This window comes from Tinamus guttatus, unplaced genomic scaffold (assembly GCF_059628265.1).
Source record: "Tinamus guttatus ecotype Peru unplaced genomic scaffold, ASM5962826v1 Tinamus_guttatus_pri_ptg000546l, whole genome shotgun sequence".
NCBI classification, from domain to species: domain Eukaryota; kingdom Metazoa; phylum Chordata; class Aves; order Tinamiformes; family Tinamidae; genus Tinamus; species Tinamus guttatus.
This window is the reverse complement of record NW_028289080.1, coordinates 2,048,522-2,070,801: the sequence shown is the minus strand read 5'-3', so window position 1 is coordinate 2,070,801 and position 22,280 is coordinate 2,048,522. Positions and strand designations below refer to the sequence as shown.

Here is a 22,280-nt window from a genome sequence, read left to right as displayed (position 1 = left end):
GGGGTTGCAGCGCCCACGGGTGCAGCGCTCGGGTGCTCACGGGGTTGCAGCGCCCACTGGTGCAGTGCTTGGGGGCCCATAGGGCTGCAGTCCCCCACGGGTAAAGTGTTTGGGGGCTCATGGGGCTGCAACGCCCCACGGGTGCAGTGCTTGGGGGCCCATAGGGCTGCAGTGCCCCATGGGTGAAGTGTTTGGGGGCTCATGGGGCTGCAACGCCCCACGGGTGCAGTGTTTGGGGGCCCATAGGGCTGCAGTGCCCCACAGGTGCAGTGCTTGGGGGCTCATGGGGTTGCAGCGCCCACGGGTGCAGCGCTCAGGTGCTCACGGGGTTGCAGTGCCCACGGGTGCAGTGCTTGGGGGCCCATAGGGCTGCAGTGCCCCACGGGTGCAGTGCTTGGGGGCTCCGGGCTAGTGAGCACTGGGCACGCAGGCGCTGGGCACAGGAACTGCCGCTCCCACGTGCCACGTGGAGGTGTCACCCAGTGCCCTGACACCCCCCGGGGCCACCCGCAGACACAGCCATGGAGAAGGACCCCGACGGCACCGCCGAGGTGGCGGGCGCCAGTGAACTGGGCCCCAAGGGCACGGAGGCGCAGGTGAGGCCGGGGTGGCTGCGCGGCATCGGCTGTGGTGGCCGTGGCGGCCAAGGCTGAACGCTGGCCCCGCAGCTGGACGACTTCGTGGGCGCCCAGGGCGACTACGACGAGGAGGAGGAGGAGCGCAAGTACTTCCGCCGCCGGCGCCTCGGCGTCATCAAGAACGTGCTGGCCGCCAGCGTGGCGGCCACGCTCACCTACGGCGTCTACCTGGGTAGGGCGGGCGGGCGCCGCGCGGGCCCCTCGCGCGTGGCGGCGGGGCCGGCGTGGGGCGCTCACGGGCGCCGCGGTGGCTGCAGGGCTGCTGCAGATGCAGCTCATCCTGCACTATGACGAGACCTACCGCGAGGTCAAGTACAGCAACATGGAGCTGGGCGACATCGACCGCAAGGTGCTCATGGGCATCAACGTCACCCCCGTCGTGGCGCTGCTCTACACGCCCGTCCTCATAAGGTAGTGCGCGGCCCCGTGGCCCCCAGCCACCCCGGCACCCCACGGCCGGCCACCCACCCAGCTCCTCTCCTCGGGCCCGGCAGGTATTTCGGCACCAAGTGGACCATGTTCCTGGCCACGGGCATCTACGCCCTCTTCGTCTCCAGCAACTACTGGGAGCGCTACTACACGCTGGTGCCCTCCGCCGTGGCCATCGGGATGGCCATCGTGCCCTTCTGGGCCTCTCTGGGCAACTACATCACGCGGTGGGCACCGGCGGGGCTGTCAGGGCCTGCGCGGGCTGTCCCGGCCCCGGCGCTGACCCAGGATGCGGGTGCTGACCCACAGGATGGCCCAGAAGTACTATGAGTTCTCCCACTACAAGGAGGAGCATGTGCAGGAGCAGCGGCGGGCGCCGCGCGGCGCCTCCAGCACCTACGTCGTCATCTTCCAGAGCATCTTCTACGGCTGTTTCCATGTGAGCAGGTGGGGACGGCGGGACAGCGGCGCGCGGCAGGCGGCCTGGCGCTGAGCGGCGCCCCGTGCCTTGCAGCTGAGCTTCGTGTGCGCCCAGCTGCCCACGCTGTTCTTCCTCGACGGCTACCTCTACCAGCTCAACCACACGCTCGCGGAGGTGACGCACTGTGGTGAGCACCCAACGCCGCCCGCCTCGCGCCGCGCAGGCCGCCGCAGCCACCACGCTGCTGCACGTGCCGCCCCGCAGGTACCCTCAGCAGGGGCACGCTGGCCGGCTTCAACACCACTGTGCTGCAGAGCCTGCCCCGCAGCGTCAACCTCATCGTGGTGGAGAGCGTCCTCATGGCGGCCGCCTTCGCGGCCATGCTGCTGGTGAGCGACGCGCCGGGCGCCGCGGTGCCGCGCGGGGCCCCACTCACCCCATGCCGCTGCCGCCGCAGGTGCTGCTGCTCTGCGGCTCCGCGTACCGGCCCACGGAGGAGATCGACCTGCGCAGCATCGGCTGGGGGAACATCTTCCAGCTGCCCTTCAAGCACATGCGCGACTACCGCCTGCGCCTGCTCTTCCCCCTCTTCATCTACAGCGGCTTCGAGGTGCTCTTTGTCTGCACTGGCTTCGCCCTGGTACGCACGGTGGCACCGTGGGCAGCGTGGGAAGAGCCCGTGGGCGCCGCTGACCCGCGTTCCCCCGCAGAACTACGGCGTGTGCGCCCTGGGGCTGGAGAAACTCGCCCCGCTGCTCGTGGCCTACGGCTGCTCGGCCTCGGCGTGCTCGGCGCTGGCGCTGGGCGCGCTGCGCCTGCGGCGCCAGGCGCTGCTGCTGGCCGGCGCGCTGGTGCACGGCGCGCTGCTCGTCACGCTCTTCTGCTGGGCGCCCGAGCCGCGCGCGCCCGCGCAGGCGCCGCTGCTCTACGCGCTCGCCGCGCTCTGGGGCCTCGGCAGCGCCCTCAACAAGACCGGCGTCAGCAGTGAGTACCGGCCGCGGGGCCGCCGCGCGCTCCGGGGTCCCGCCGGGGCGCTGAGCGGGCTGCGTCCCCGCTGCCGACACAGTTGTCCTGGGGATGCTGTACGAGGACAAGGAGCGCCAGGACTTCGTCTTCACCATCTACCACTGGTGGCAGGCGCTGGCCATCTTCGTGGTCTACCTGTGGCAGGAGCTGCCCATGAAGGTGAGTGGCGGCAGCAGTGTCCCCGCGGCGGCCCCGGCGGTGGCATCGCCGGCTGGGGCCGCAGCGTGGCCGTGCGTGTCCCCCGCGGCCAGGCCAAGCTGTCCATCCTGCTGCTGGCGCTGGTGGTGGCCACGGCCACCTACAGCTGGATGGAGCGCCGCGTGGCGCAGCGCGTGGCCCACCGCCTGCCCCGCATCCCCCGCCCGCGCCACAAGGCGCGCGGCTACCGCTACCTCGAGGACGACGACTCCGACGCCACCGGCTCCGAGGCCAGCGGGGACGGCGATCGCGACGACGGCGACGACGAGGACGGCGACAACAGCGCGACGGAGCCCCCCGCGGAAGCTGCCCACCCGCCCGAGGCTGCCCCCGAGCTGCCCAAGGAGGAGGGGCGCTGAGCGCCCTCCCCGCTGCCGTTTTTGGACGTGTCGGTGCCCCAATAAAGACGCGGCCGCCGCCGCCCGCCCGCCATTTCTCGCCGTCAGGGCTGGGGTGCGGGGGTCGGGGGGCTCCCGCGCCGCCCTCGCGCCGCCGCCGCCTTCCACGTGCGCGCGGACTACAGCTCCCGTCGCGCCCCGCGCCGCGCGCGCAGAGCCCGCCGGGAGCTGTAGTCCCGCGGGCGGGGCGGCGCCGCGGCGGCGCCGGGCGCGGCGCACTCCAACTCCCAGCGGGCGCCGCGGCGCGGAGGGCGGGGCGGGCGGTGGCGGGCGGTCACGTGGCGGCGGCGGCGGCGGCGGCTGCGCGGTGCGGGCTGTTGTTGTGGCGGCGCGGCCCGCGGCTCCCCCCCCCGCCCCCCCCCGCCCGGTAACGATGAGCGACAACGATGACATCGAGGTGGAAAGCGACGTGAGTGCCGCCGCCGCCGTCGCGGCCCCGGCGCCGGCCCCGCGCCGCTGCCGGTGGTAACGCGTGTTTGTCTCTCTCTGTCTCTGTCTCTTCCCCCCGCTTCCCCTTCCCGTTCCCCCGCCGCAGGAAGAGCAGCCGAGGTTTCAGTCCGCGGTACGTCCCGCGCCGCCGCCGCGGCCCCGGTACCGGCGCCGGCCGGGGGAGGGGCCGAGCCCACGTGGGGGCGCGCGCGGAGGGCGGGGGGGGGCGGTTGGACATTGGGGGGGGGGACAGTGCGCGTGCGCGACCGGGCCGGGGGGGGGCGGCGCGGGGGGGCTCATGGGGGTGCCCCCCCCCCCCCCCGGTGTTACCGGCCCCCGCGGGAGGCGGAAGCGGCGTCGCGGGAAAGCGAAAGCCCCGAGGGCGGCGCTTCCCTCCCCGCGTCCCGGCGAGCCGCCCCCCGCGGGGTCCCGGGGCTCCCGCGCCCGCTTCGGTGCCGCCTCCCAACGCGCTCGTGTCGCTCCCGAGCCTTTCCCGGAGCCTTCCCGGGCGCTTTGGGCGGGCAGCGCTCGCCCAGGACCGGCAGCGCCGAGGCAGGAGCCCGGGGCCACCATGGGCACCGGTGCGCCCTGAGCCAGTGCCACGGGCACCGCAGCCTCCGGGGACGTGGCCTCGTCCCCCGGCACGTGGAGCCACCCGCGGTGGCGCCGGCCGCTCGTCCCCGGCGGGCCGGGCCGCGGTGCCGGCCGGGCGCTCACGCGGCCGCCGCGTCTCCCCGTGCCCTCGCAGGCGGACAAGCGGGCTCACCACAACGCGCTGGAGCGCAAGCGCAGGGACCACATCAAGGACAGCTTCCACAGCCTGCGGGACTCGGTCCCCTCGCTGCAGGGGGAGAAGGTGAGTTTGTGGAGCGCGGCGCAGGCGGGCACGGCGGCCCCGCCGCGCGGGGAGAGCGGCCGCCTCCACCCTCGTCCCGCGGCGCGGCGAGGGCCCCGCGCCCTGCCCGTCCCGCTCGACGCCCCGCGCGGATGCTTCGGCCGGAGCAGGTCGGTGGTGCCTGAAAGGAGCCCCGCGAGGGGGTTGTGCGGTGGCTTCAAAACGCACGGGGAGTGCAGGATTCGGACGAGGAAGGGGGATTGCAGGGAGCACCCGGCATCGCCGCCGCAGTGGGACCTCGCTGCGGTCTGGCCGGAGAACTGGGGACAGCAGCGGGATGGGGACGGAGCTCAAAGCGCCATGGGAGCCCCCCTGCCCAGCTGCCCCCCGCTGCAGCCTGGACGAGGTCTTTATTTCGCCTGTGTCTTTTCCCACTATTGCAACAGGCATCCCGGGCCCAAATCCTGGACAAAGCCACAGAGTACATCCAGTACATGCGCCGGAAAAACCACACGCACCAGCAGGACATCGACGACCTCAAGCGGCAGAACGCCCTCCTGGAGCAGCAAGGTGAACGCGGGGACGCCGGGGAACGCGCGGTGACACGGGGGGCCGCGCGGCGACGCCGGGGGCCGCGCGGTGACGCCGGCGCCCTGCCTTGCAGTGCGCGCGCTGGAGAAAGCGCGGTCGAGCGCCCAGCTGCAGGCCAACTACCCGGCGACGGACGGCAGCCTCTACACCAACGCCAAGGGCAGCGCCATCTCCGCCTTCGACGGCGGCTCCGACTCCAGCTCCGACTCGGAGCCCGACGAGCCGCAGAGCCGCAAGAAGCTGCGCATGGAGGCCAGCTAGGCCCCTCGCCCGCTCGCGCTGGACTGGCCCCGGCCGCCCGCCCGGCAGGACTCTCTCCCTTCCGTAGCGGAGCCTCTCGGACTGCAGCTTTCCAGCCTCCCCTGGCCCCCTTCCCCGCGCGCGGCCCCGCAGTGACGGCCTCTCCCGGGCGGGCGGGCGCTGCCCGAGGGACTTGGGGGGCCCCGGGGCTGCCGCCCCCAGGAGCCGCCCGCGCCCCCCTGCCCCGACGCCGCTGCCCTCTCACTTTTATACGAGCGTTTCTATTTATAGCCGGGGACCAGCGCAGGCCGCAGCCGCGTGGGAGCGGAGGGGCAGCCCCAGACCCCCCGGGGACGCAGGAGAGGGGGCGGCCGCCCCAGCCCTGCGGCGGCGCGGGGGGGCCTCGCTATTTATTTCCTGCAATTCCACCTGGCCCCAGCTCTGCCCCGGCTCCCGGCGGCTCCAGCGCACGGTCGGGCCGGGCCTGCAGCGCCGGGCGAAGATCCGCGCGCACATCCCATCCCCTCCCGCCTGGGTCCTTCCTCGCCTCCCTCCTTCTCTCCCCCCCTCATGGCATTTTTCCGACCTCTAGGAGCCCGTCCCTGCCCCTGTAGGTGGCCCTGGCCCCGTTTCCATGCCATTCATTCCATGGATCTACGGTATGTTGTACATACTGCCCAGAGTTGTCTTGCAAGTTAAGGCTTCCCTTTACTATAAGACTATAAATAATAATAATAATAAAAAAAAGAAACAAAACAATCTAAAAGCGACACCCCCCCTTACTTTGTCCTTGCCCCTTGGAGCTGCAGGTTTTGGGGGGCTGGTAGTGTGGGGCACCCCCAGGACCAGCAGAACACGGGATGAGGCCCCACACATCATAGGGGTCCTATTGGACTCAGCTGAGCCCTGGTGCCACCCTGGGGCACTAGCCCTGGCCCCTCCGGCTCCCTCCCCAGCCACCCCGCGGGGGCCCACGAAAGGCCAGGGGGGGTCAGTTCAGGTTTATTGATGCCGAGACACCAGCCACGCGCCGCCTCTCGGCTGCTCGGCTCCTGCCGGGAGGTTAGTGGGTGCCCGGCGTGGCGGGGCCGGCAGCCGCGCACGGCCACGAGCCCCTTTTTGGTATTGCTAGCGCCCTGGGGCCCGCACCACGGCCCGGCAGCTCCTCAGTGGCCCTCGCCCGGGGCCGCTCCGCACCAGAGTCCACGGGCAGCGGGGCCCCTAGTCAGCAGCGGCCGCCTCGGCCTCCGGGCTGGGCAGGGGCTGCCGCACGAAGTGCATCACGGCTCGCAGCACCTTCTCCGGGGCCACGTTGTACACGGGGTGCGTGGGCAGCTGTGGGGGGCAGAGAGGAGGCGCCGGGCGCTCAGCGGGGCGGCCGCAGCCCCGCCGCGCGCCGAGGGGGCCGCGGGGCCCTTACCAGGCGGTTCTCAGGGCCGCCCAGGAGCAGCTCGTGGTGCAGCTCCCCGCTGCCGAAGTGCTGGGCGACGGCCAGCCCGCTCAGGCAGTAGCACGTGTGGTAGAAGTCGCGGGACCTGCGGGCGAGAGGGGGCAGTGCCGCATCGGACCGCGCAGCCTCCCCGGCGGAGGCCGTGGGCCTCCCGGCGGGTACTCACTTGCCCGGCTTGTCGAGCAGCCCCCCGGCCGGGCACTGGCAGCACAGCAGGATGTATTCCTGCAGCGCCGCCTGGTCGAACATCCAGTGCGTCATGCTGAGGGCGGCGTCGCCTGCAGCGGGGGGACACCGCCACTGAGACACCCAGGAAACTGCTGGAGCCCGGAAAACCCCCCTGGGGAAACCACCGCCACCTCCGCTGCCAGGGAGGAATCAAAGCCTCTTTGCGCCCAAGGGCATTTTTGGAAGCCTCTTGGGATCCTGCTGTGATTCATCACCCGCACAAGGCCCCGGAGAAGGGTGACAGAGAGGGCAGGGAGCAACCGCCGGCACCCGCCGCTGCAGGCAAAGTCAGGCTGGGCTTTGCTTCCTTCCTAAAAACTCCTCCTCGCGCCCATGCCCCGGCTGGGAATGCGGCTTCCCGTGCAGCCGAGGCTCCCGCTCACCTCTGGCATGGAGCGCGCGGTGCAGCAGCGGCAGCAGCCCGGCCTGCCAGAAGGAGTAACAACCGTCCACGAGCTTGTTACAGCGGCCCTGGAAGCCGCCCTCGAAGCGCATCTGCCGGCCGGTCACCCAGTGCTGCGCGGGGGACACGCGGGGCACACGCTGCAGTGACGGCGCCGGGGCCCGGTGCCGCCGCGGCCCCGGGCGCCGCTCACCAGCAGGCTGCGCAGGTTCAGCAGATGCTCCTGCTTGAGGATGACGAGCGCGGCCAGGCCGCAGAAGGTGTAGCCGCCGTGCGCCTCCATGCCGGGCACGCCGCCGATGCCGCCCTCCCAGTTCTGGCACCTGCGCCGGCCGGGAAAGGCTACCCAGGGTGCCGCCGAGGCGGGACGGGGAGGACCCCGTGCGCCCCTCCGGCCCGTCCCCCTGCTCCCCGCTGCCTCCTCACCTCGCGATCCACTCGGCCGTGCCGGCGAAGAGCGCGGGCGTGAGGATGTTGGTGAGCGACGCCACGGCAGCGGCGCAGTACGCGCTCCTGCGGGATGAGCGCCCAGGAACGGCTGGCAACGCGGGCGCAGCGCCCGCCCCAGCTTCTGTGGGGGATTCCGCCAGGGCAGAGCCCCCCCATGCAACCCCCAGCGCCCGGGCAGGACTGGCCCCCGCGAGGGCTGCACCCGAGCCTGGCTTCTGCCCACCTCACGTCCACCTCGCCGCCGACGTGCATGAGGAAGGAGCCATCGGGCTGCTTCAGCGAGCGCAGGTACTCCAGGAGCTTCTTCCTGCCGCGAGGTGCGAGGGGACGGTGGGAGCCCGGCCCGGCCGCCGCAGCTCCCGCAGAATCCCGCTCCCAAAAGCTGCGCCCGCCCGTGCGGCCCCAGCGGCGCCGCGGACCTGTCGATGACGCCGAGCGCCTCCTCGGTGCCGATGATGCAGAGCGCGTTGACGGCCGCGTAGGTGGGCGCCAGGTGCGGGTGCTGCCCGGGGCCGCCGCCGAAGCCGCCCTGGGGGCTCTGGCAGCGACTCAGGAACTGGCAGACGCTGCCGAGGACGGAGCAGGGGCTGAGCAAGGGGCCCGGCCTCCCTCCAAGGACCCGTGTCCCCCTCTGCCAACCCAGCGCGGGGCCCGTGGCGCCCGCGGCGGGGGCAGCCGCTACCCTTCGAGTCTCACTGACAGGTTTCAGACCCGACTGGGAGTCCCCAGGGGTTTCTAGGGGCAGATTTCAACTCGACCACATCCTTAACGATTTCTCCCACAGAAACGAAGGAGAGCCGGGCTGGTCTCCCATGGGAAGCCAGGGGGCCTCGAGCGGCTCCCAGCAGCCAGTCCCACCAGTGTCACCACGTGAGGCTAAAGCTGCCTCCCTTATCCACCCTGTCCCCGCCTGTCACGAGCCACCCCCCCCACCCACCCCCTGCGCCGTGCCAGCACGCAAGAATAGGGGGCATTGATGGCCCTGCAGGACACAAAGCGCTTTTGTGTTCCCGCCCGGCCAACAGCAATGGCAGGAGGTGGGTCCAGCTGCACCCAGGGGCAAATCCCTGCTGGACGAGCAGCGAGGCCGGGGCAGCAGCCCCAGCTCACCCTGGGCCCCCAGCGTCACTTACTCGGAGGTGACCGACTCGGGGATGGGCTCCTCCAGCAGCTCCAAGCTGTGCAGGATCCAGTAGCAGAGCCAAGGCCGGCTGGCGTCCAAGCACTGCGGGGACAGCGGCGAGACGTGGGGCAGGAGGACGAGCACATAGCGAAGGGCCTCAGCGCGAGGCCTGGGGACGCCAACCCTCACAGTCCCTGCTCTGCAGCGTCCCCGCGGGGACGGGCAGGAGCCGCAGGGCGTCCTCCAATCGCCCTTTCACCCTCAAGGCCGCCCAGCGAACGCCCAGGGCGGCTTCGCCCGTGCCAAGGGCGAAGCAGAGAGCGCCATGGCAGGGACGAGCAGCGCCACAAGCGGGACAGGTACCTCGTAGGCCTCCGTGAGCTGCCGGAGGCCTCGCTTCAGGTAGTGGAAGTGCTTCTCCCGCTGCAGGACAAACCTGGAAAGCAGGCGGAAGAGGGCTCGTCGGGAACAAGGCTCCCACGGAGCCCAAGCGGGTGACTGAGCACAAGGGAAAGGCCAAGCGGGAACACTTGGGAAGGGGCAGAAGCAACCACGGCCTCTTCAGTCGCCAGAGCCGCTCGCAGGACGAAAAGGATGGAAAGTCCCGCAGGGACTTACTGGGGAGTGTGATGGTTCGTCTTGTAGGCGTTGAAGACCTCCTGCACGATCTCTTCCACTTTAGTCTGTGAGAAGCCGCGGGGTGGAGGAGTCGGAGGGAAAAAAAGAAGGAAAACAAGGTTTGTTTCGGAGAGCAACTCCACGTCCCTCCCGCACACAGCCCCTCGGGAAGGGGCTCCCTCAGGCCGGGGCGGCAGGGACAAGCGCCGGCATCGCCCGTCGCCCCGAGAGGGGCCATCCCGCCGGCGCGGAGTCCGGACACCGCACGCGGGGCTCCCTTTTCTCACAGAAAAGCCCGGCCGGGCTAATGGCGCGGGGGCGGCGGGCACCGGGCACCGCGCCGGAGGGCAGCGCGGACCTCGGCAGCCTCGGGAGCCCCCGCGGGCTCCCGCTCCCCGGGCCCCGCTCCCCGCAGGGAGGCCCGCAGCAGCCCCGGGGGCCGCAACCGCCCTCCCGGCCGCCGCGAGGAGGGTCCCTCCGCGCGAGCCCCGGCAGCCCCGCCCGCCCGGTGCCGGTATCGGTGCCGGCCCGGGCCCCGCGCACCTGCTCGGCGGACGTCGCCGTCCGGACGCCGTCGTCGCGCAGCCGCAGCCGCCGCCGCGCCGCGGGGGGACTGGCGCCCGCCATGCTGCGGCGGGCGGCACCGCGCGCCGCGCCCGACGGCGGCCCGCGCGGGACACCCCGCGCCGCGCTCTCCGCCCCGCCCCGCCCCGCCCGCGGCAGCGCCCCCGCGCGGCCCGGCGCCGCCCCGCCGCGCATGCGCCCGCCGCGCCCGGCGACGGCGGGCTGGGGTGGGGGTTGGGGAGGAGGCGCGCGCCGGCGCGCTGCGTCACCGCGCAGTTGTGTCGTCACGCCGTGACGCCATGGCGAGGCGGTGCCGTGCGGTGACGCCATAGCCCGGCGGTGCAGCAGCGCCTTGGCGTGGCACAGCATGGCGGTGATGTCATGGCAGCGCCGTGACGATGTCGTGGCACAGCGCTGTGCTGATGTCACGGCACAGCAGGGCAGTGATGTCATAGCAGTGCTGTGCTGGTGTCATGGCACAGCGGTGCGCTGCAGTCCTGCACTGCACGGCTGCCCTGCACCCTGGTTCCACCCCAGTGCATCGCCAGGGTGTCACCCTGCTCCACATCCATATCCCACCCAGTGTCCCACACAGGCCACCCACAGCGTCTCCGCCATCATCACCTTGGTCCCACCTGGTGCCCTCACTGCATCCTTAGGGTGTCCCCACACACATGCACATCCCATGTCCTGTCCTGTGCCTCCTCCATCACTGGCCTGGTCCAGTGCCACTGGTGCATCCCTAGGGTGTCCCTTGATCGCAGAATCTCATGGAATCCCAGAACGGCTAAGGTTGGAAGGGACCTCTAGGGATCATCTAGTCCAACCCCCTGCTCCAGCAGGGACACCCAGAGCACGGGGCACAGGGCGGCATCCAGGCGGGTTTGGAAGATCTCCAGAGAAGGAGCCTCCACAGCCTCTCTGGGCAGCCTGTCCCAGGGCTCTGTCGCCCTCAGAGTAAAGTTGTTCTTCCTCACATAGAGATGGAGCTTCCTGGGCTTCGACTTGCACCCGTTACCCCTTGTCCTGTCACTGGTCACCCCCGAGGAGAGTTTGGCCCCATCCTCCCTGCGTTCCCCCCTCTCACACACCCCGGCTCCTGCCTGGTGCGTCCCGGGCTCTCCCCACGTCCACCCAGCGCATCCCTGTGGTGTCCCCCCCCCATCCCGTATTCCATGGGCCCCCCCGCGCATCCTTAGCGCCTCCCGCGTCCCCACCCGGGGCTCCCCCCCACCGCCAGCCCAGCGGCAGCCGGTGCATCCCGGGCGCCTCCTCCGCTTCCCGCCGCCCCCGCTCCCGCCCGCCCCTCGGCGGCGCCTCGCGGCATCGCGGCCCGGCGGCTCCGGCTCGGGCTGCGGGCGATGGCGGCGGCGGCGCGGGGCTGAGCGGCGCCGGGAGGGCGGCGCGGAGCCCCCGGCCCCGCCATGGCCAAGCAGTACGACGTGCTCTTCCGCCTGCTGCTGCTCGGCGACTCGGGCGTGGGCAAGACCTGCCTGCTCTGCCGCTTCACCGACAACGAGTTCCACCCCGCGCACATCTCCACCATCGGTAACGGGCGCCGCGGGGACGGGCGGCGGGGGGCACCCGCAGCCGCTGCCCGCCGCTTCCCCCCTCGCCTTTTCCCCAGGAGTCGACTTCAAGATGAAGACCATAGAAGTGGACGGCATTAAGGTGCGGATACAGATCTGGTGAGTTGCCAGCACCGCCGGATGGGTGCTCTGTGCATGTGTGTGCGTGTGTGTCCCCTGCCATCCCCATCACCGGTGTCACCCGTGTGGGGTGTACCGGGAAGCGGGCTGGGATCTCATCTCGCCATCCTGCAGGGACCTGAGCCTGGAGGCGGATGGAGGAGGAAGGTGGGGCCGAGGAGGGGGGTGGTCGCACAGGGCTTGTTCTCCCAGCTGCATCCTCACCTCCTGCTCGGGGAATTGAGGCCTGGGCAGCTCGTGGCGCTGGTGGAGGCCCCAGCGGGGCCCTCGCTGAGCTGACCCGCTCCATCCACCCCGGCTGCAGGGACACGGCAGGCCAGGAGCGCTACCAGACCATCACCAAGCAGTACTACCGGCGGGCACAGGTACGGCGGGCACGGCCCCCGGTGCGGCCAGGGGGGCTCGGCGGGGTGGGAGGTGCCCGGCGGGAGCCTCCGCCGCGGTGCTGCCCGGCCCCTCTCGGCGCAGGGCATCTTCCTGGTGTACGACATCGGCAGCGAGCGCTCCTACCAGCACGTCATGAAATGGGCCAGCGACGTGGACGAGGTAGGGGTGCCCGGGCGGGGGGAACACGGCCGTGGCTGCCAGGCAGAGGCTCATGCTGCCCCCCTCAACCCCAGTACGCGCCGGATGGGGTGCAGAAAATCCTCATCGGCAACAAGGCAGATGAGGAGCACAAGAGGCAAGTGGCCAAAGAGCAAGGTCTGCAGGTGAGCCCTGCGCACGCCCCCATCCCCTAGCACAGTGGGCACTCCCCTTGCAGCCCTACAGACATGCAGGGACCTTCCAGGCACCCCTTGAACCTCCAATGTCCCCAGGGCCCCCCTGCACCTCCAGTGTCCCCTGCTCCTGCGCCCAGCATGAGCAGCGTGACCCGACCATGCACAACCCCGAGCGGTGCTCCCCGGCCTGCACTCCCCCATCCAGCTGTGCCTCCAGATGTGCAGGAATTTGGGGGTGGTGGGGGGCACGGACCGTGCCAGCGCCGTGCGCTTGCCTTGCAGCTGGCCCGCGAGTACGGCATGGACTTCTACGAAACAAGTGCCTGCAGCAACCTGAACATCAAGGAGGTGAGCGGGGCACAGGGCGGACGGAGGCACCGGCCGGAAGCGCCGGGGCCCACGCCACCTCTCTCCGCCCGCAGTCCTTCACGCGGCTCACGGAGCTGGTGCTGCAGGCGCACCGCAAGGAGCTGGCGGGGCTGCGCGCCGCCGCGGCGCCGCCGGACCTGGCCCGCCTCGACGAGGACGAGCAGCCGCCGCCGGGCACCGGGGACGCGCCCAAAGCCTGCTGGTGTTGAGGCGGCCCCTTCGCGCCCCTCTCCCTCCTCTTCCTCCTGCCGGGCTCATGGCTGCCGCCCGTCCCTCCCCCGAGCGGGTGGCGATGGAGATGGGGCACCCTGGGGGTCGGGCCAGGCGCTGGCGAGGAAGGAGCCGCTCTCTGTGCCGCCGGGTCCCTTCCTTCCCAGGGCGGCGGGTGCGGGGTCCTGGCCACCCCCCCGCCACGTCGTCCCCCCTCCTCCGCGGCCGCCCTCCGCTCGCCCGCTGTGTCCCGTCCGTGTGTGTGTGTCGCGGGTGCGCTTGGCACCCTCCGTGCCCCCCGCCCTGCCCTTCCGTGCTCGGTCCCCGGCCCCTCTACGCAGCCGGGCTCTGCGCCCGGTTTTACACACGTGGTTTCCAGAATAAAGGTGATGCTGGAGCGCCCCGTGGGCCGGCTTGTGTGCTGCCGCCGCCACCCTGGGCAGCCATGAATAATTCAGGATGCTCCAAGGGCTGCTGGGTCGGTGTCCCCTTTCCCGGCTTGGGCACAGGTCCGTGGAGGATGCTGTGACCGCCCAGACTCTGGGCTCAACCCGGATCCAAGGGAGCAGCCCCAAGGAGCTGCAGGAGCCTGGGGAGAGGCATTGGAGCAGGAGAGGACACTTGGGTGGTGATGGGCACTGAGGCAGCACTGGGCAGGGGATGGTGGTGGGCAAAGGACAAGCGGGTATGGGACAGAGGGAGACACCAAGGCAGCAGCAGACACCAGGACGGTGGTGGGCACCTCGGTGGCAATGGGCACCGAGGCAGCACTGGGCAGGGGATGGTGGTGGGCACTGGGGCAGGTCAGTATGGCATGGTGGTGGGCACCAAGGCGGCAGTGGACACCAGGGTGGGAGGCAGCACCAGGAAGGCAGTCAGTCAGCGGCTGCAAGCGCACGCTGGTGGCCAGGGAAGGGCATGGGAGAGAGGCCAAAGCAAGCGGTGAGCACCAGCGCAGGGAAGGAAAAGCATTGGAGCCCCCCAGGCCAACCACGTCCTCCACCCCTGCCAAGTGCCTGCACCCAAAGTCTTGTTATTTCCAAGCTGGTGTTTCCAGGCCTCTGGAAGAAGCTGGGCTGCAGCCACCAAGTCCCAGGCTAATGCCCCCCGAGGCGTCCTGCATCCTGCAGAGGGAGCAGCCAAGTTCCATGACACCCGGGCGGGTGGCATCAATTATTGAGGCGGGTAGAGCATGGCCTTGGCTGCGGGCCACCGCGGTCCTCCTCCGCATCCTCCTTTCTCCTTATGTTGGGCCCGTGCCAGCGGGCGGGCCGGCTCCTCTTTCCGCCAAGTCACACCGGGACAAGGAGACCTTTGGAGCGGGGACGTCACGTGAGCGGGGCGCAGCCCTTAAGACGGCGGTGGCGGGCGCGCGCGGGCCGCAGAGCGCCGCCCGCAGCCATGAGCGTGCCCATCGCCAAGTCCTTCTACGACCTCAGCGCCACCTCCTTGCAAGGGGAGAAGGTGGATTTCAACAACTTTCGGGGCCGCGTGGTCCTCATCGAGAACGTGGCATCGCTCTGAGGCACCACCGTGCGGGACTACACCCAGCTCAACCAGCTGCAGGCCCGCTACCCCCGGCGGCTGGTTGTGCTGGGCTTCCCGTGCAACCAATTCGGCTACCAGGTAAACCCCCAGCGCATCCCTACGCGGCCCCGAGAACCGCTCCGCATCTGGCCCAAGGGGTGGAGAATCAGCTGGGGAGGGTAGCGGAGACATCCCGGTGCCTATGGGGATGGGGGAAAAGCAGTGACAGCCCCACTGGGTTTTCTCCCCTTCCCTGCCCCAGGAGAACTGCACCAACGAGGAGATCCTCAACAGCCTCAAGTACGTGCGCCCGGGCGGGGGCTTCGAGCCCAACTTCACGCTCTTCCAGAAGTGTGAGGTGAACGGGCAGGATACCCACCCCGTCTTCGCCTACCTGAAGGCGCACCTGCCCGCACCGTCCGACGACCCGGCGCCCCTCATGACGAATCCGCGCTTTGTGGTGTGGAGCCCGCTGCATCGGGCCGACATCTCCTGGAACTTCGAGAAGTTCCTCGTGGGCCCCGAGGGGAACCGTTCCGGCGCTACAGCCCCCGCCTGCCCACGGCACAGCTGGAGCCTGACATCCAGCGCCTCCTCAAGCTGGCCAAGTAGCGCGCGCCAAAGGCCCCCGCGCAGGACGGCCCCAGCCCTCGGCCGGGTGACGGTGCCCTCCGAAACCGCCTTTGGGGAGGGAGCCCGATGGGGCAGAGGGCCGGAGCGGCCGTGCCCGTGGAGGGGGTATCGCGCATGGCTGGGATCCAATAAAAGATCGTGGAGGGAGGGCCTGTCTCCATGCGCTTTGTGTCCGCAGCTCCGGCTGTGCGTGCCAGGACTCGCCAGGGCCTAGGCCAGCCCCATCATGGCAGCGCGGGCTAGCAGCCCCATGGCGATGGCTAACGCGGGTCGGCGCAGGGCTCCTGGAGCTGTTCCAGCACACCGGGCTCCTTCCTGCTCTGGGCTCGGCTGGCCCTGCCCGCCGCAGGAATGCGCTGCCAGCATCCCGGGAAAGGGGAGGATTGGGTTACCCTCAGGTGGAAGAGCGGCGAGATGAGCCCTGCGGCGCGCGCTGGGCACGGGGGTGTCTACGGCCCTACCCAAACTGGGCTTCAAGCACCCAGGCTCCTTCCAGATGGGCTAAAACACTTCCCGGCGCTGCTCCACAGGGTTCAGGAACAGCAGAAGATTGGGGACAGAGCCAGCGAGATTCAGGGAAGGGCGAGGGTCAGATGTACAATAGGAAGAGGAAGCCCCAGGCTCATGGAAGGGAAAAACCCCTCGATTGCTGGGTAGAGCTGCACTCTCTCTGCCAGCTTTGGGGACCAGCAAGAAGTCCCAGGGGGATGAAGACCAGACCAACTGCTTGTCCCCTTCTGTTCCCACCTGCAAGGTGGGTGCCCCTCATTCTTCCCCCCAAAACATCAGGCTACCTCACCAGGCCAATAACACGTCCACTTTTATTGTGCACACAGACACTGCCTCCGCCACTGAGACAGCTGGGGTGGCCATCCCCTGCTAAACCATTTTTGGGGGTGACAACCCGTTTTCCCCAGCACCCTTGGTCTCTTCAGCAGATGAGGGACTGAGGCTGCGACATTCCCCATCCCTGTGGTTCACATCCCAGGGCAGCAGGCACGTGAGAGCAGCGAGGGCAGTGCAGGGTTGGAGCAGAGCGCAGCAGACATGGGCTGGGAACGAGTGCCACGGGGCACACGTGGGAGCCGCCTCCGGCACTGGGCATCCACTGCATCCCAGCTGGAGCTTGGAAGGAGAACGCGGCATAACGGTCCACGCGCCATCTCCCTGCCCCTACAGCAGCCAGTCCCAAGGCTCGGCAAGCTGGGCAGCGGGGACAGCAGGCATGGGGGGCCACCATACCAGGACGCGCACCGGCGCACGCTTCAGAAGAGGGGGGTCATCTGGCGCGGGTCGTCAGGCAGGATGCTGACCGAGTCCTCGGCCCGGCCACAGAGCAGGCACAGCATCGTGTACTCCTGCAAGGGGGGTAGCAGGGGCTCGGCTCTCCCACACCGCCCCCGAGACACGGCCAGGGAAACCGGAGCCGGCACCCGATCCTCCAGGAGCCTCGATTGCAATCAGACCCGGGAAGATCTAGTTGCCTTCCCCTGGGAGCGAGGCCCAAGGGCTCCCTACAGCCCGTTCCCTGGCGTTTAGATATTCACCAGGAGGTGTGCGAGGGAGAACCAGGCTGGCAGAGCCAGGGCCGGCCCTGCTCGGCAGCACTGATACCTCAGTAGAAAAGCCCGGCCTTGCTGCACCGAGCCTAGGCTCCCCTTTCCCACCTCAGATGCTGCAGCATCAAGCTCCCGAGCTGATACAGCCGGGCCAAGGCCCCCTGAAGCTGGGCCCAGTGCCGCAGGGCTCTAGGTGAGCCTGAACTTGGGAGAGGGTTCTGCAGGAGACCCCCATGTGGGCACCCGCATTGCCGGGGCGCTGGCACCCTACCTGGTAGTCATCGACGACGCTGAAGGTGTATTCATGGCGCGCTATGACGTGGTGGCAGTTCTTGCACAGGTCTGGGGAGGGATTGCGAGCGAACGGATGCTCCTAGCCCCGGCCACACCATGCTGGGGCGTCCGTCCACCCACATGCCCCCCCACACTCACTGGATCCTCTGGGGCATCAGCCCCCAACGCACCACGGCACCTCCTGAGGCTCCTCTATGATCCCCTTGGTCCCTTTGGGGGAGCTCCCCAGCCCTCCCACCCACCCCAGGGCCCCTTGGGGTCCCTCCCTGCAAGGGACATCAGCTTTCTGATCATCACAACCACCCACACCAAATATCCAGCTCCTGCAGCCCACCTTGAGCACCAGGCCCCCAGATCCACCCTCCCCAGCCCTCAAACCATCTCCCAGGTACCAACTCCCTGCAGCATTAACCTCCCTGCCCCTCCAGCCCTTGACCTTCCACCCCCACCCCAGAAGCGTCATTTCCCAGCCCCTGTGGGGGAATTAGTCCTCCTCTTAGCCCCAGCCCTTGCCTCCCCCACTAAGCCTCAGGCCCCCAAAGTTTCGCAAGCCCTTGGAGCCCCCAAGCACCAGCTCCCCCCTGCCTGGCCCCTCAGATCTCCCTCCAAAAACACCGGCCCTTCCTAAACGCCCAGCTACAAAGTCCCCTCCCAGCATCAACCTTCCCCCCACGCTCCCCGTCTGACCCCCCCTCAGCAGCTGTGCCTCCCGATCCCAAACCTAAGACCCCTCCAAACCATCACCTCCATCCCCACCATCAACCTCCCCCCAGACATCTCCCTGCACCCCCAACCCCTCCAAAACATCACCCCCAACCCCAGACTCCCCCACCAAGCCCCAGAACCCCATCATCCCCCCGGACACCAAACCATCATCCCCCACCTCCATAGCCCTCCATTATCAACCCCCCCAGATTCCCCACCACCCCTAGCCCCACATCACCCCGCAGACTCCCCCACGCCTCCCAGCTCATCACCCTCCAACCCCAGACACCCCCCCCCACCAACGCCCCCAAACCCTGCCAACCCCGCCCCGCGCCCCCAGGCCCCCATCAGCCCCGTCCCGGCCGCCCCTACGGTCGTAGGTGACGATCTCCTCGCCGTCGTGCAGCCCCGCGGCGCGGTTCGCGAGCAGCACGAAGTCGCGCCGGCCGCACTGCGCGCACCCCACGAAGTTGAGCAGGAAGGAGCCGCCCTCCAGGCACGTGGTGCCCTGCGGGCGGCAGCGCGCGGCTCACACCGGGGACATGACGGCGGCGGCGGCCCCGGCGCCCGCGCCACCCCTACCCGCGCCGGGTACTCGGTGCCCACGCAGCCCCCGCACATCCCGCCGCCGCCGCCGCGCTTCCCGCGAGAACTCCGCGCCCGCGAGACGGGGCGGGGCCTCGTGGGGGCGGGGCCTCGTGGGGGCGGGGCCTGGCTGTTTACGAAGGGTGGCAGTGGGGCGGGGCTTAGACGTCACTACGGGGCCGAGCTGCATCGAGGGGCGGGGCCGGGCTCTGTAGTGGGCGTGACCGAACGGCCTAGTGGGCGGGACTGAGCGCTGGAGGGGCGTGGCTGAATGTAGGAGAGGCGGGGCTGCAGCGGGGTGGGCGTGACTTGGCCGCAAGGGGCGGGGCTTGGCCGCGGACACCGGGCCCGGCGTCCTCCCCGCTCCTGCCGGCGGGGGCTGCGTCCCCCTTGCTTCGTGCCCCCATATGGGCCCCTCGGAGCGGCGGGGGCTACCGGGGACGCCCCGAGCCAGCTGCGGGCACCCAGGGAGCGCTGGTGGGGCCCCTGGGCTAGCTGGAGTGCTCATGGGGCTAGTTGCGGGGTACCTGGGGGGCCCAGGGCTCCTAGGAACGAGGGGCCGAGCTGTGATATGTGTAGGGCTGGCTGAGGTGTCGCTGGGACCAGCTACGGGCATCCAGGGCTAGCTGGGGGGACCTGGGGCTAGCTAGAAGGGTATGTGTGGCTATCTGATAGCACCCAGGGCTAATGGAGGAGCACCCGGGTCTAGCTGGGGCCAACTGGGGGCAGCTGGGCCTGGTTGGAGAGCTCCCAGGGCTAGCAGGGAGCAACTGGGAATGACTGGAGCGCTCCTGTGGCAATGTGGGGGCACTGGGGACTAGCTGGCTTATGGCTGGGCATAGCCAGGCAGCCCCCAGGACTAGCTGGGGGCCACTGGGGCTGACTGGAGAGTTCACAGGGCTAGCTGTGAGCCCCAGGGCTAGCTGGGGGCAACCGGGACTGGTTTGGGAAGCTCTTGGGGCCAGCTGAGGGCAATCAGGACCAGATGGGAGCTGCCAGGACTAGCTGGGGCTAGCTGGGTTAGAGCTGGGGCTTGGCCAGGACTAGGTGATGGCAACTGGGAGCTGCTTGCAGAGTTCCTCGGGGCAACCGGAGCTAGCTGGGGTACAGCCAGGGCCAACCGGGCTAGCAGGGAGCCCCGCGGGGTAGTGACCCCCCCGCTCCTACGGCCGGGTGTCCGCTGCGCGCGCCCAGCCGGTGCCGGCGGCGGCGGCCGGGGGGGGCCGCTGTGCTGCATTGCGGGGCGGGCGGCCCGTCCCCGCCCGCCTCCGCCCGTCCCTCCCCGGGGGGAGAGCGGGGCTATCTGGGCCGGGCAGCGCCGCTGGCCCCCGGCAGGAATGTCCCTGCGCGCCCAGATAATGTTATTTATATCGCGGCGCAGGGCGGCTCCGCGACCCGCCACCCGCCGGCCCCCCAACGCCGCCGCCGCCGCCGCGCCGCGCAGGTGAGAGCCGCGACCGGGCACCGGGCCTGGGCGGGGGGGACACACCGGGACCCGGCACCGCTCTGCGGCGGCTGCAGCACCGAGCACCGCGCGCTGCGCCCCCAACCCGCTCCGTGGCTCCCCCCGACCCCGCCAAGCCCGGCCTCCCCCCTAACCTGGGAGAAGGAGCAAAGTTTGGCCGTGGGGCAGGGTACGGGGAGCCCCCACCGGGGGGCTCCGCGCCTCCTGGCCTGGCTTGGGTTTGGGAGGTGCCAACCCCCCCCCCCCCCCCAAAAAAAAAAAAAAAAAAAAAAAAAAAACAACAAACAAACAAACCCACCTTGCTGACGTTTGCACCGGGGTGGGGGCTGTGCTCCACCGGTCTGTCCCGACTGTCCTCGATGCCGCCTTGTCCCCAGGGAGGCGTTTCTTGCTTGCTGCAGGTTGGTTTCCATGTCCTGGACGCAGGAGTGACAGGGAAGGGCAAGGAGGGATGGCGGGCAGGAGGCTGCCACCCGTGCCTCTTGGCCGTGCGCCCTGCGGAGAGGGGGCTAAAGGAGCCTCTGTGCAGCCTCCACAGGACCCCCGTAGTTCCCCTGTGCCAGGGCAGGGGCTCTGCGGGCCGGGCTGGCGATGGCAGTGTGGGGGGAAGGTGGCCGTGTCCTTCCAAGCGGCTGCTCGGAGCAGAAGTGCTGCCCACGCGTGCTCCGAGCAGGGAGATGGGACCAGCACCGTGGTGCTGCCAGGAGCCCTGGCTGCCCCGAGCAGGGCAATTCCCTAATAACCTCGGTGGCATCACCCGCATGGAGCAGCTCCTGCTCATGGCGTGCAGCACGGAGCATCCCGCGTGCCGCGGTTCCTGCGTGGGGAACGGTGCCCGCGGGTGCTACCATGGGAGCCACCTCCTTGCTGGGGTCACAAGAGAGTTGCAGTGGGGGGTTTGCCAGGCCACATATTGCTTCCCAGTGGGAATTCCTGCCCTGGGAGCTCATGCACCGCAATAAGTGTGGGACAATACCACTTTGGCCCCACGGCTCTCCCAGGCCCTCCGAGTGAGGGGCGCTGATTTCCCAGCCCCCCTGGGATGCCTTTGCCTCAGTATCCTTCCCCAGCGGTTCCTCCATCCCTGCTGTTCTCCTGGTGGCTTTTGAGCTGTCCCAGGGCCAGAATTGGGGCAAGAAGGGGCAGGCAAGGCCGGGCAAATACTCATATCTGTGTGGCTTTTCCTGCCGAGGAGAGTTTCTGTGATGGCAACCGAGTCTTGGGGTTGCCAGAGCTCTTAGCTTGTTTAAACAAGTGAAGAGTCTTTTTGGTGGGGGGGAACAGAGAGCTCAAAGGATCCCGGCGAAAAGCTCCCGTGCTGCCTTCCCAAGGAATATTTTGAAGTGGATCCCACGTTTCTTTAAGGCCCCGGCTAATGAATTTTTAGGATAAAGGCGCGCGCTGGAGCAGGGGGAAGCTCCTGCGGAGGGAGCCGAGATTAGCCCGTGCTTTACGCGAGGGAGGCCTATTTTTAGCCAAAAATGCATGCGGAGTGTCACAGCACGCGTCGTGTGTCACAGCTATGCGCGCCCGCAGATTAGGTGACACAGGATGGTCCTGCGGCCTCCGTAGGGGGCTCCGCTCGCCGTTCGGTCCCGCATCTGCTTGGGGCCCCGGGGAAGCCAGGGATGGGCCAGATACAGATACACCCAGCACAGCCTTGCTCGCCAGCCTCCATCGGGGTCAGGCAGTGGGAGCTTGGGGACACCCATGCCCAGCTCAGTGCAACCAGAGCAGGGCCCTCGGCGCCAGGGAAAGGGGAGGCTCAGCGCGGAGCAGGCCCATCTGCTCGTCCCCCCCGGGGGCCGCGGCGCAACCTGGACTCCAGCCCTCGCTTGTGACCCCTCCGGAGCCGCTTGCCCGGGGCCAGGATGCGACGTGCTCTGCGCGGGGCCTTTCCCAGCTGCTTCCCGCGTGTCCCCCTTCTCCTTGAGCACCGCCAGCCCTGACCCAACCCTAGGAGGGCTGCGTGGTGCCGAGGCAGCCCGTGTCTTGGCTCGCCACCCCGTGAGGCACTCGGGGTCGGGATTCCCCCGGGGCAAGGGGGTCCCCGCCAGCCCGGCCTCACGCAGCCACTTCCCACCCACCAAGCAGGTGGAAGGAGCAGCGTCGTGCAGGCGAGAGCGCTGGCGGCTTCGCTCTGTCAGACGCCGTTATTCTCAAGGCACCGCTACGGCAAGCGGGGCCGGGCAGCAGCATCCGCTCTCTGAGTGCCCGCTGTCAGCTCGATTTGGGCCCCGGCGCTGACTCCATTCAAAGCCGGCGCCGGCGGGTGCTCGCAGGAGCAGCCCCGCTATTGTCGCCGCACTGCCGCGGTGGAGCCGAGCGGAAGAGGCCCGGCCGCCACGGGGGATGTGGCAGGGATCGCAGAATCACACGGAATCGCAGAGTAGTTGAGGTTGGAAGGGACCTCTAGGGATTATCCAGTCCAACCCCCTGCTCCAGCAGGGACACCCAGAGC

At 69.6% G+C, this 22,280-nt stretch overlaps 6 protein-coding genes across 7 annotated transcripts; 4 read left to right on the top strand and 2 right to left on the bottom strand.

Moving 5' to 3' along the window:
- Positions 1–521: 521 nt before the first annotated feature.
- UNC93B1 (unc-93B1 regulator of TLR signaling) lies at positions 522–3,071 on the top strand. The gene is given in 11 exon segments (XM_088534241.1): positions 522–596; positions 654–810; positions 896–1,053; positions 1,056–1,294; positions 1,377–1,506; positions 1,582–1,675; positions 1,753–1,877; positions 1,946–2,163; positions 2,165–2,472; positions 2,555–2,679; positions 2,682–3,071. Coding segments are annotated over 11 exon segments (2,019 nt in total).
- Positions 3,072–3,385: 314 nt separating this feature from the next.
- On the top strand, positions 3,386–5,315 carry MAX (MYC associated transcriptional regulator X). Its single transcript, XM_088534285.1, has 5 exons — positions 3,386–3,519; positions 3,646–3,672; positions 4,288–4,395; positions 4,821–4,944; positions 5,039–5,315. Exons 1-5 carry the CDS (start codon positions 3,484–3,486, stop codon positions 5,224–5,226), a joined length of 483 nt encoding a protein of 160 aa, XP_088390411.1. The 5' UTR covers positions 3,386–3,483; the 3' UTR covers positions 5,227–5,315.
- Positions 5,316–6,389: 1,074 nt separating this feature from the next.
- On the bottom strand, positions 6,390–10,109 carry FNTB (farnesyltransferase, CAAX box, subunit beta). Its single transcript, XM_088534279.1, has 12 exons — positions 10,021–10,109; positions 9,478–9,542; positions 9,223–9,295; positions 8,870–8,961; positions 8,156–8,302; positions 7,960–8,043; positions 7,713–7,799; positions 7,480–7,609; positions 7,267–7,399; positions 6,822–6,933; positions 6,626–6,740; positions 6,390–6,540 (listed from the first exon to the last, which is right to left on the bottom strand). Exons 1-12 carry the CDS (start codon positions 10,102–10,104, stop codon positions 6,427–6,429), a joined length of 1,236 nt encoding a protein of 411 aa, XP_088390405.1. The 5' UTR covers positions 10,105–10,109; the 3' UTR covers positions 6,390–6,426.
- Positions 10,110–11,436: 1,327 nt separating this feature from the next.
- Positions 11,437–13,059, top strand: RAB15 (RAB15, member RAS oncogene family). Of its 2 annotated transcripts, none has more exons than XM_088534282.1 (7): positions 11,437–11,589; positions 11,669–11,729; positions 12,055–12,115; positions 12,219–12,296; positions 12,371–12,460; positions 12,755–12,820; positions 12,928–13,059. In XM_088534282.1, the coding sequence occupies exons 1-7, from the start codon at positions 11,466–11,468 to the stop codon at positions 13,048–13,050; spliced, it is 603 nt and encodes a 200-aa protein (XP_088390408.1). In that variant the 5' UTR covers positions 11,437–11,465; the 3' UTR covers positions 13,051–13,059. The 2 variants fall into 2 exon arrangements, with proteins under 2 accessions (XP_088390408.1, XP_088390407.1); XM_088534281.1 differs by having other exon boundaries at positions 12,895–13,050.
- A 1,383-nt stretch (positions 13,060–14,442) lies between these two features.
- GPX2 (glutathione peroxidase 2) lies at positions 14,443–15,190 on the top strand. Its single transcript, XM_088534284.1, is given in 3 exon segments — positions 14,443–14,677; positions 14,841–15,099; positions 15,102–15,190. Coding segments are annotated over 3 exon segments (573 nt in total). The 5' UTR covers positions 14,443–14,452.
- Positions 15,191–16,476: 1,286 nt separating this feature from the next.
- On the bottom strand, positions 16,477–18,406 carry CHURC1 (churchill domain containing 1). Its single transcript, XM_088534286.1, has 4 exons — positions 18,352–18,406; positions 18,142–18,277; positions 17,042–17,112; positions 16,477–16,569 (listed from the first exon to the last, which is right to left on the bottom strand). Exons 1-4 carry the CDS (start codon positions 18,388–18,390, stop codon positions 16,477–16,479), a joined length of 339 nt encoding a protein of 112 aa, XP_088390412.1. The 5' UTR covers positions 18,391–18,406.
- Positions 18,407–22,280: the final 3,874 nt, after the last annotated feature.

What these genes read in the sequence shown, in the direction of transcription:
- FNTB (XM_088534279.1), bottom strand. Translation starts at nt 10,104, where the DNA reads ATGGCGGGCGCCAGTCCCCCCGCGGCGCGGCGGCGGCTGCGGCTGCGC. An exon ending in CCCGAGTCGGTCACCTCCGA is followed by an intron (nt 8,303 to 8,869) that starts GTAAGTGACGCT and finishes CGTCCTCGGCAG; the next exon opens with CGTCTGCCAGTTCCTGAGTC. An exon ending in CCGCGCGCTCCATGCCAGAG is followed by an intron (nt 6,934 to 7,266) that starts GTGAGCGGGAGC and finishes CCCCCGCTGCAG; the next exon opens with GCGACGCCGCCCTCAGCATG.
- RAB15 (XM_088534281.1), top strand. Translation starts at nt 11,466, where the DNA reads ATGGCCAAGCAGTACGACGTGCTCTTCCGCCTGCTGCTGCTCGGCGAC. An exon ending in AGTACTACCGGCGGGCACAG is followed by an intron (nt 12,116 to 12,218) that starts GTACGGCGGGCA and finishes CTCTCGGCGCAG; the next exon opens with GGCATCTTCCTGGTGTACGA. An exon ending in GCAACCTGAACATCAAGGAG is followed by an intron (nt 12,821 to 12,894) that starts GTGAGCGGGGCA and finishes CTCCGCCCGCAG; the next exon opens with TCCTTCACGCGGCTCACGGA.
- MAX (XM_088534285.1), top strand. Translation starts at nt 3,484, where the DNA reads ATGAGCGACAACGATGACATCGAGGTGGAAAGCGAC. An exon ending in AGCCGAGGTTTCAGTCCGCG is followed by an intron (nt 3,673 to 4,287) that starts GTACGTCCCGCG and finishes GTGCCCTCGCAG; the next exon opens with GCGGACAAGCGGGCTCACCA. An exon ending in CCTCGCTGCAGGGGGAGAAG is followed by an intron (nt 4,396 to 4,820) that starts GTGAGTTTGTGG and finishes CTATTGCAACAG; the next exon opens with GCATCCCGGGCCCAAATCCT.
- CHURC1 (XM_088534286.1), bottom strand. Translation starts at nt 18,390, where the DNA reads ATGTGCGGGGGCTGCGTGGGCACCGAGTACCCGGCGCGG. An exon ending in GGAGATCGTCACCTACGACC is followed by an intron (nt 17,113 to 18,141) that starts GTAGGGGCGGCC and finishes ATCCCTCCCCAG; the next exon opens with ACCTGTGCAAGAACTGCCAC. An exon ending in GCGTCGTCGATGACTACCAG is followed by an intron (nt 16,570 to 17,041) that starts GTAGGGTGCCAG and finishes CCCCCCTTGCAG; the next exon opens with GAGTACACGATGCTGTGCCT.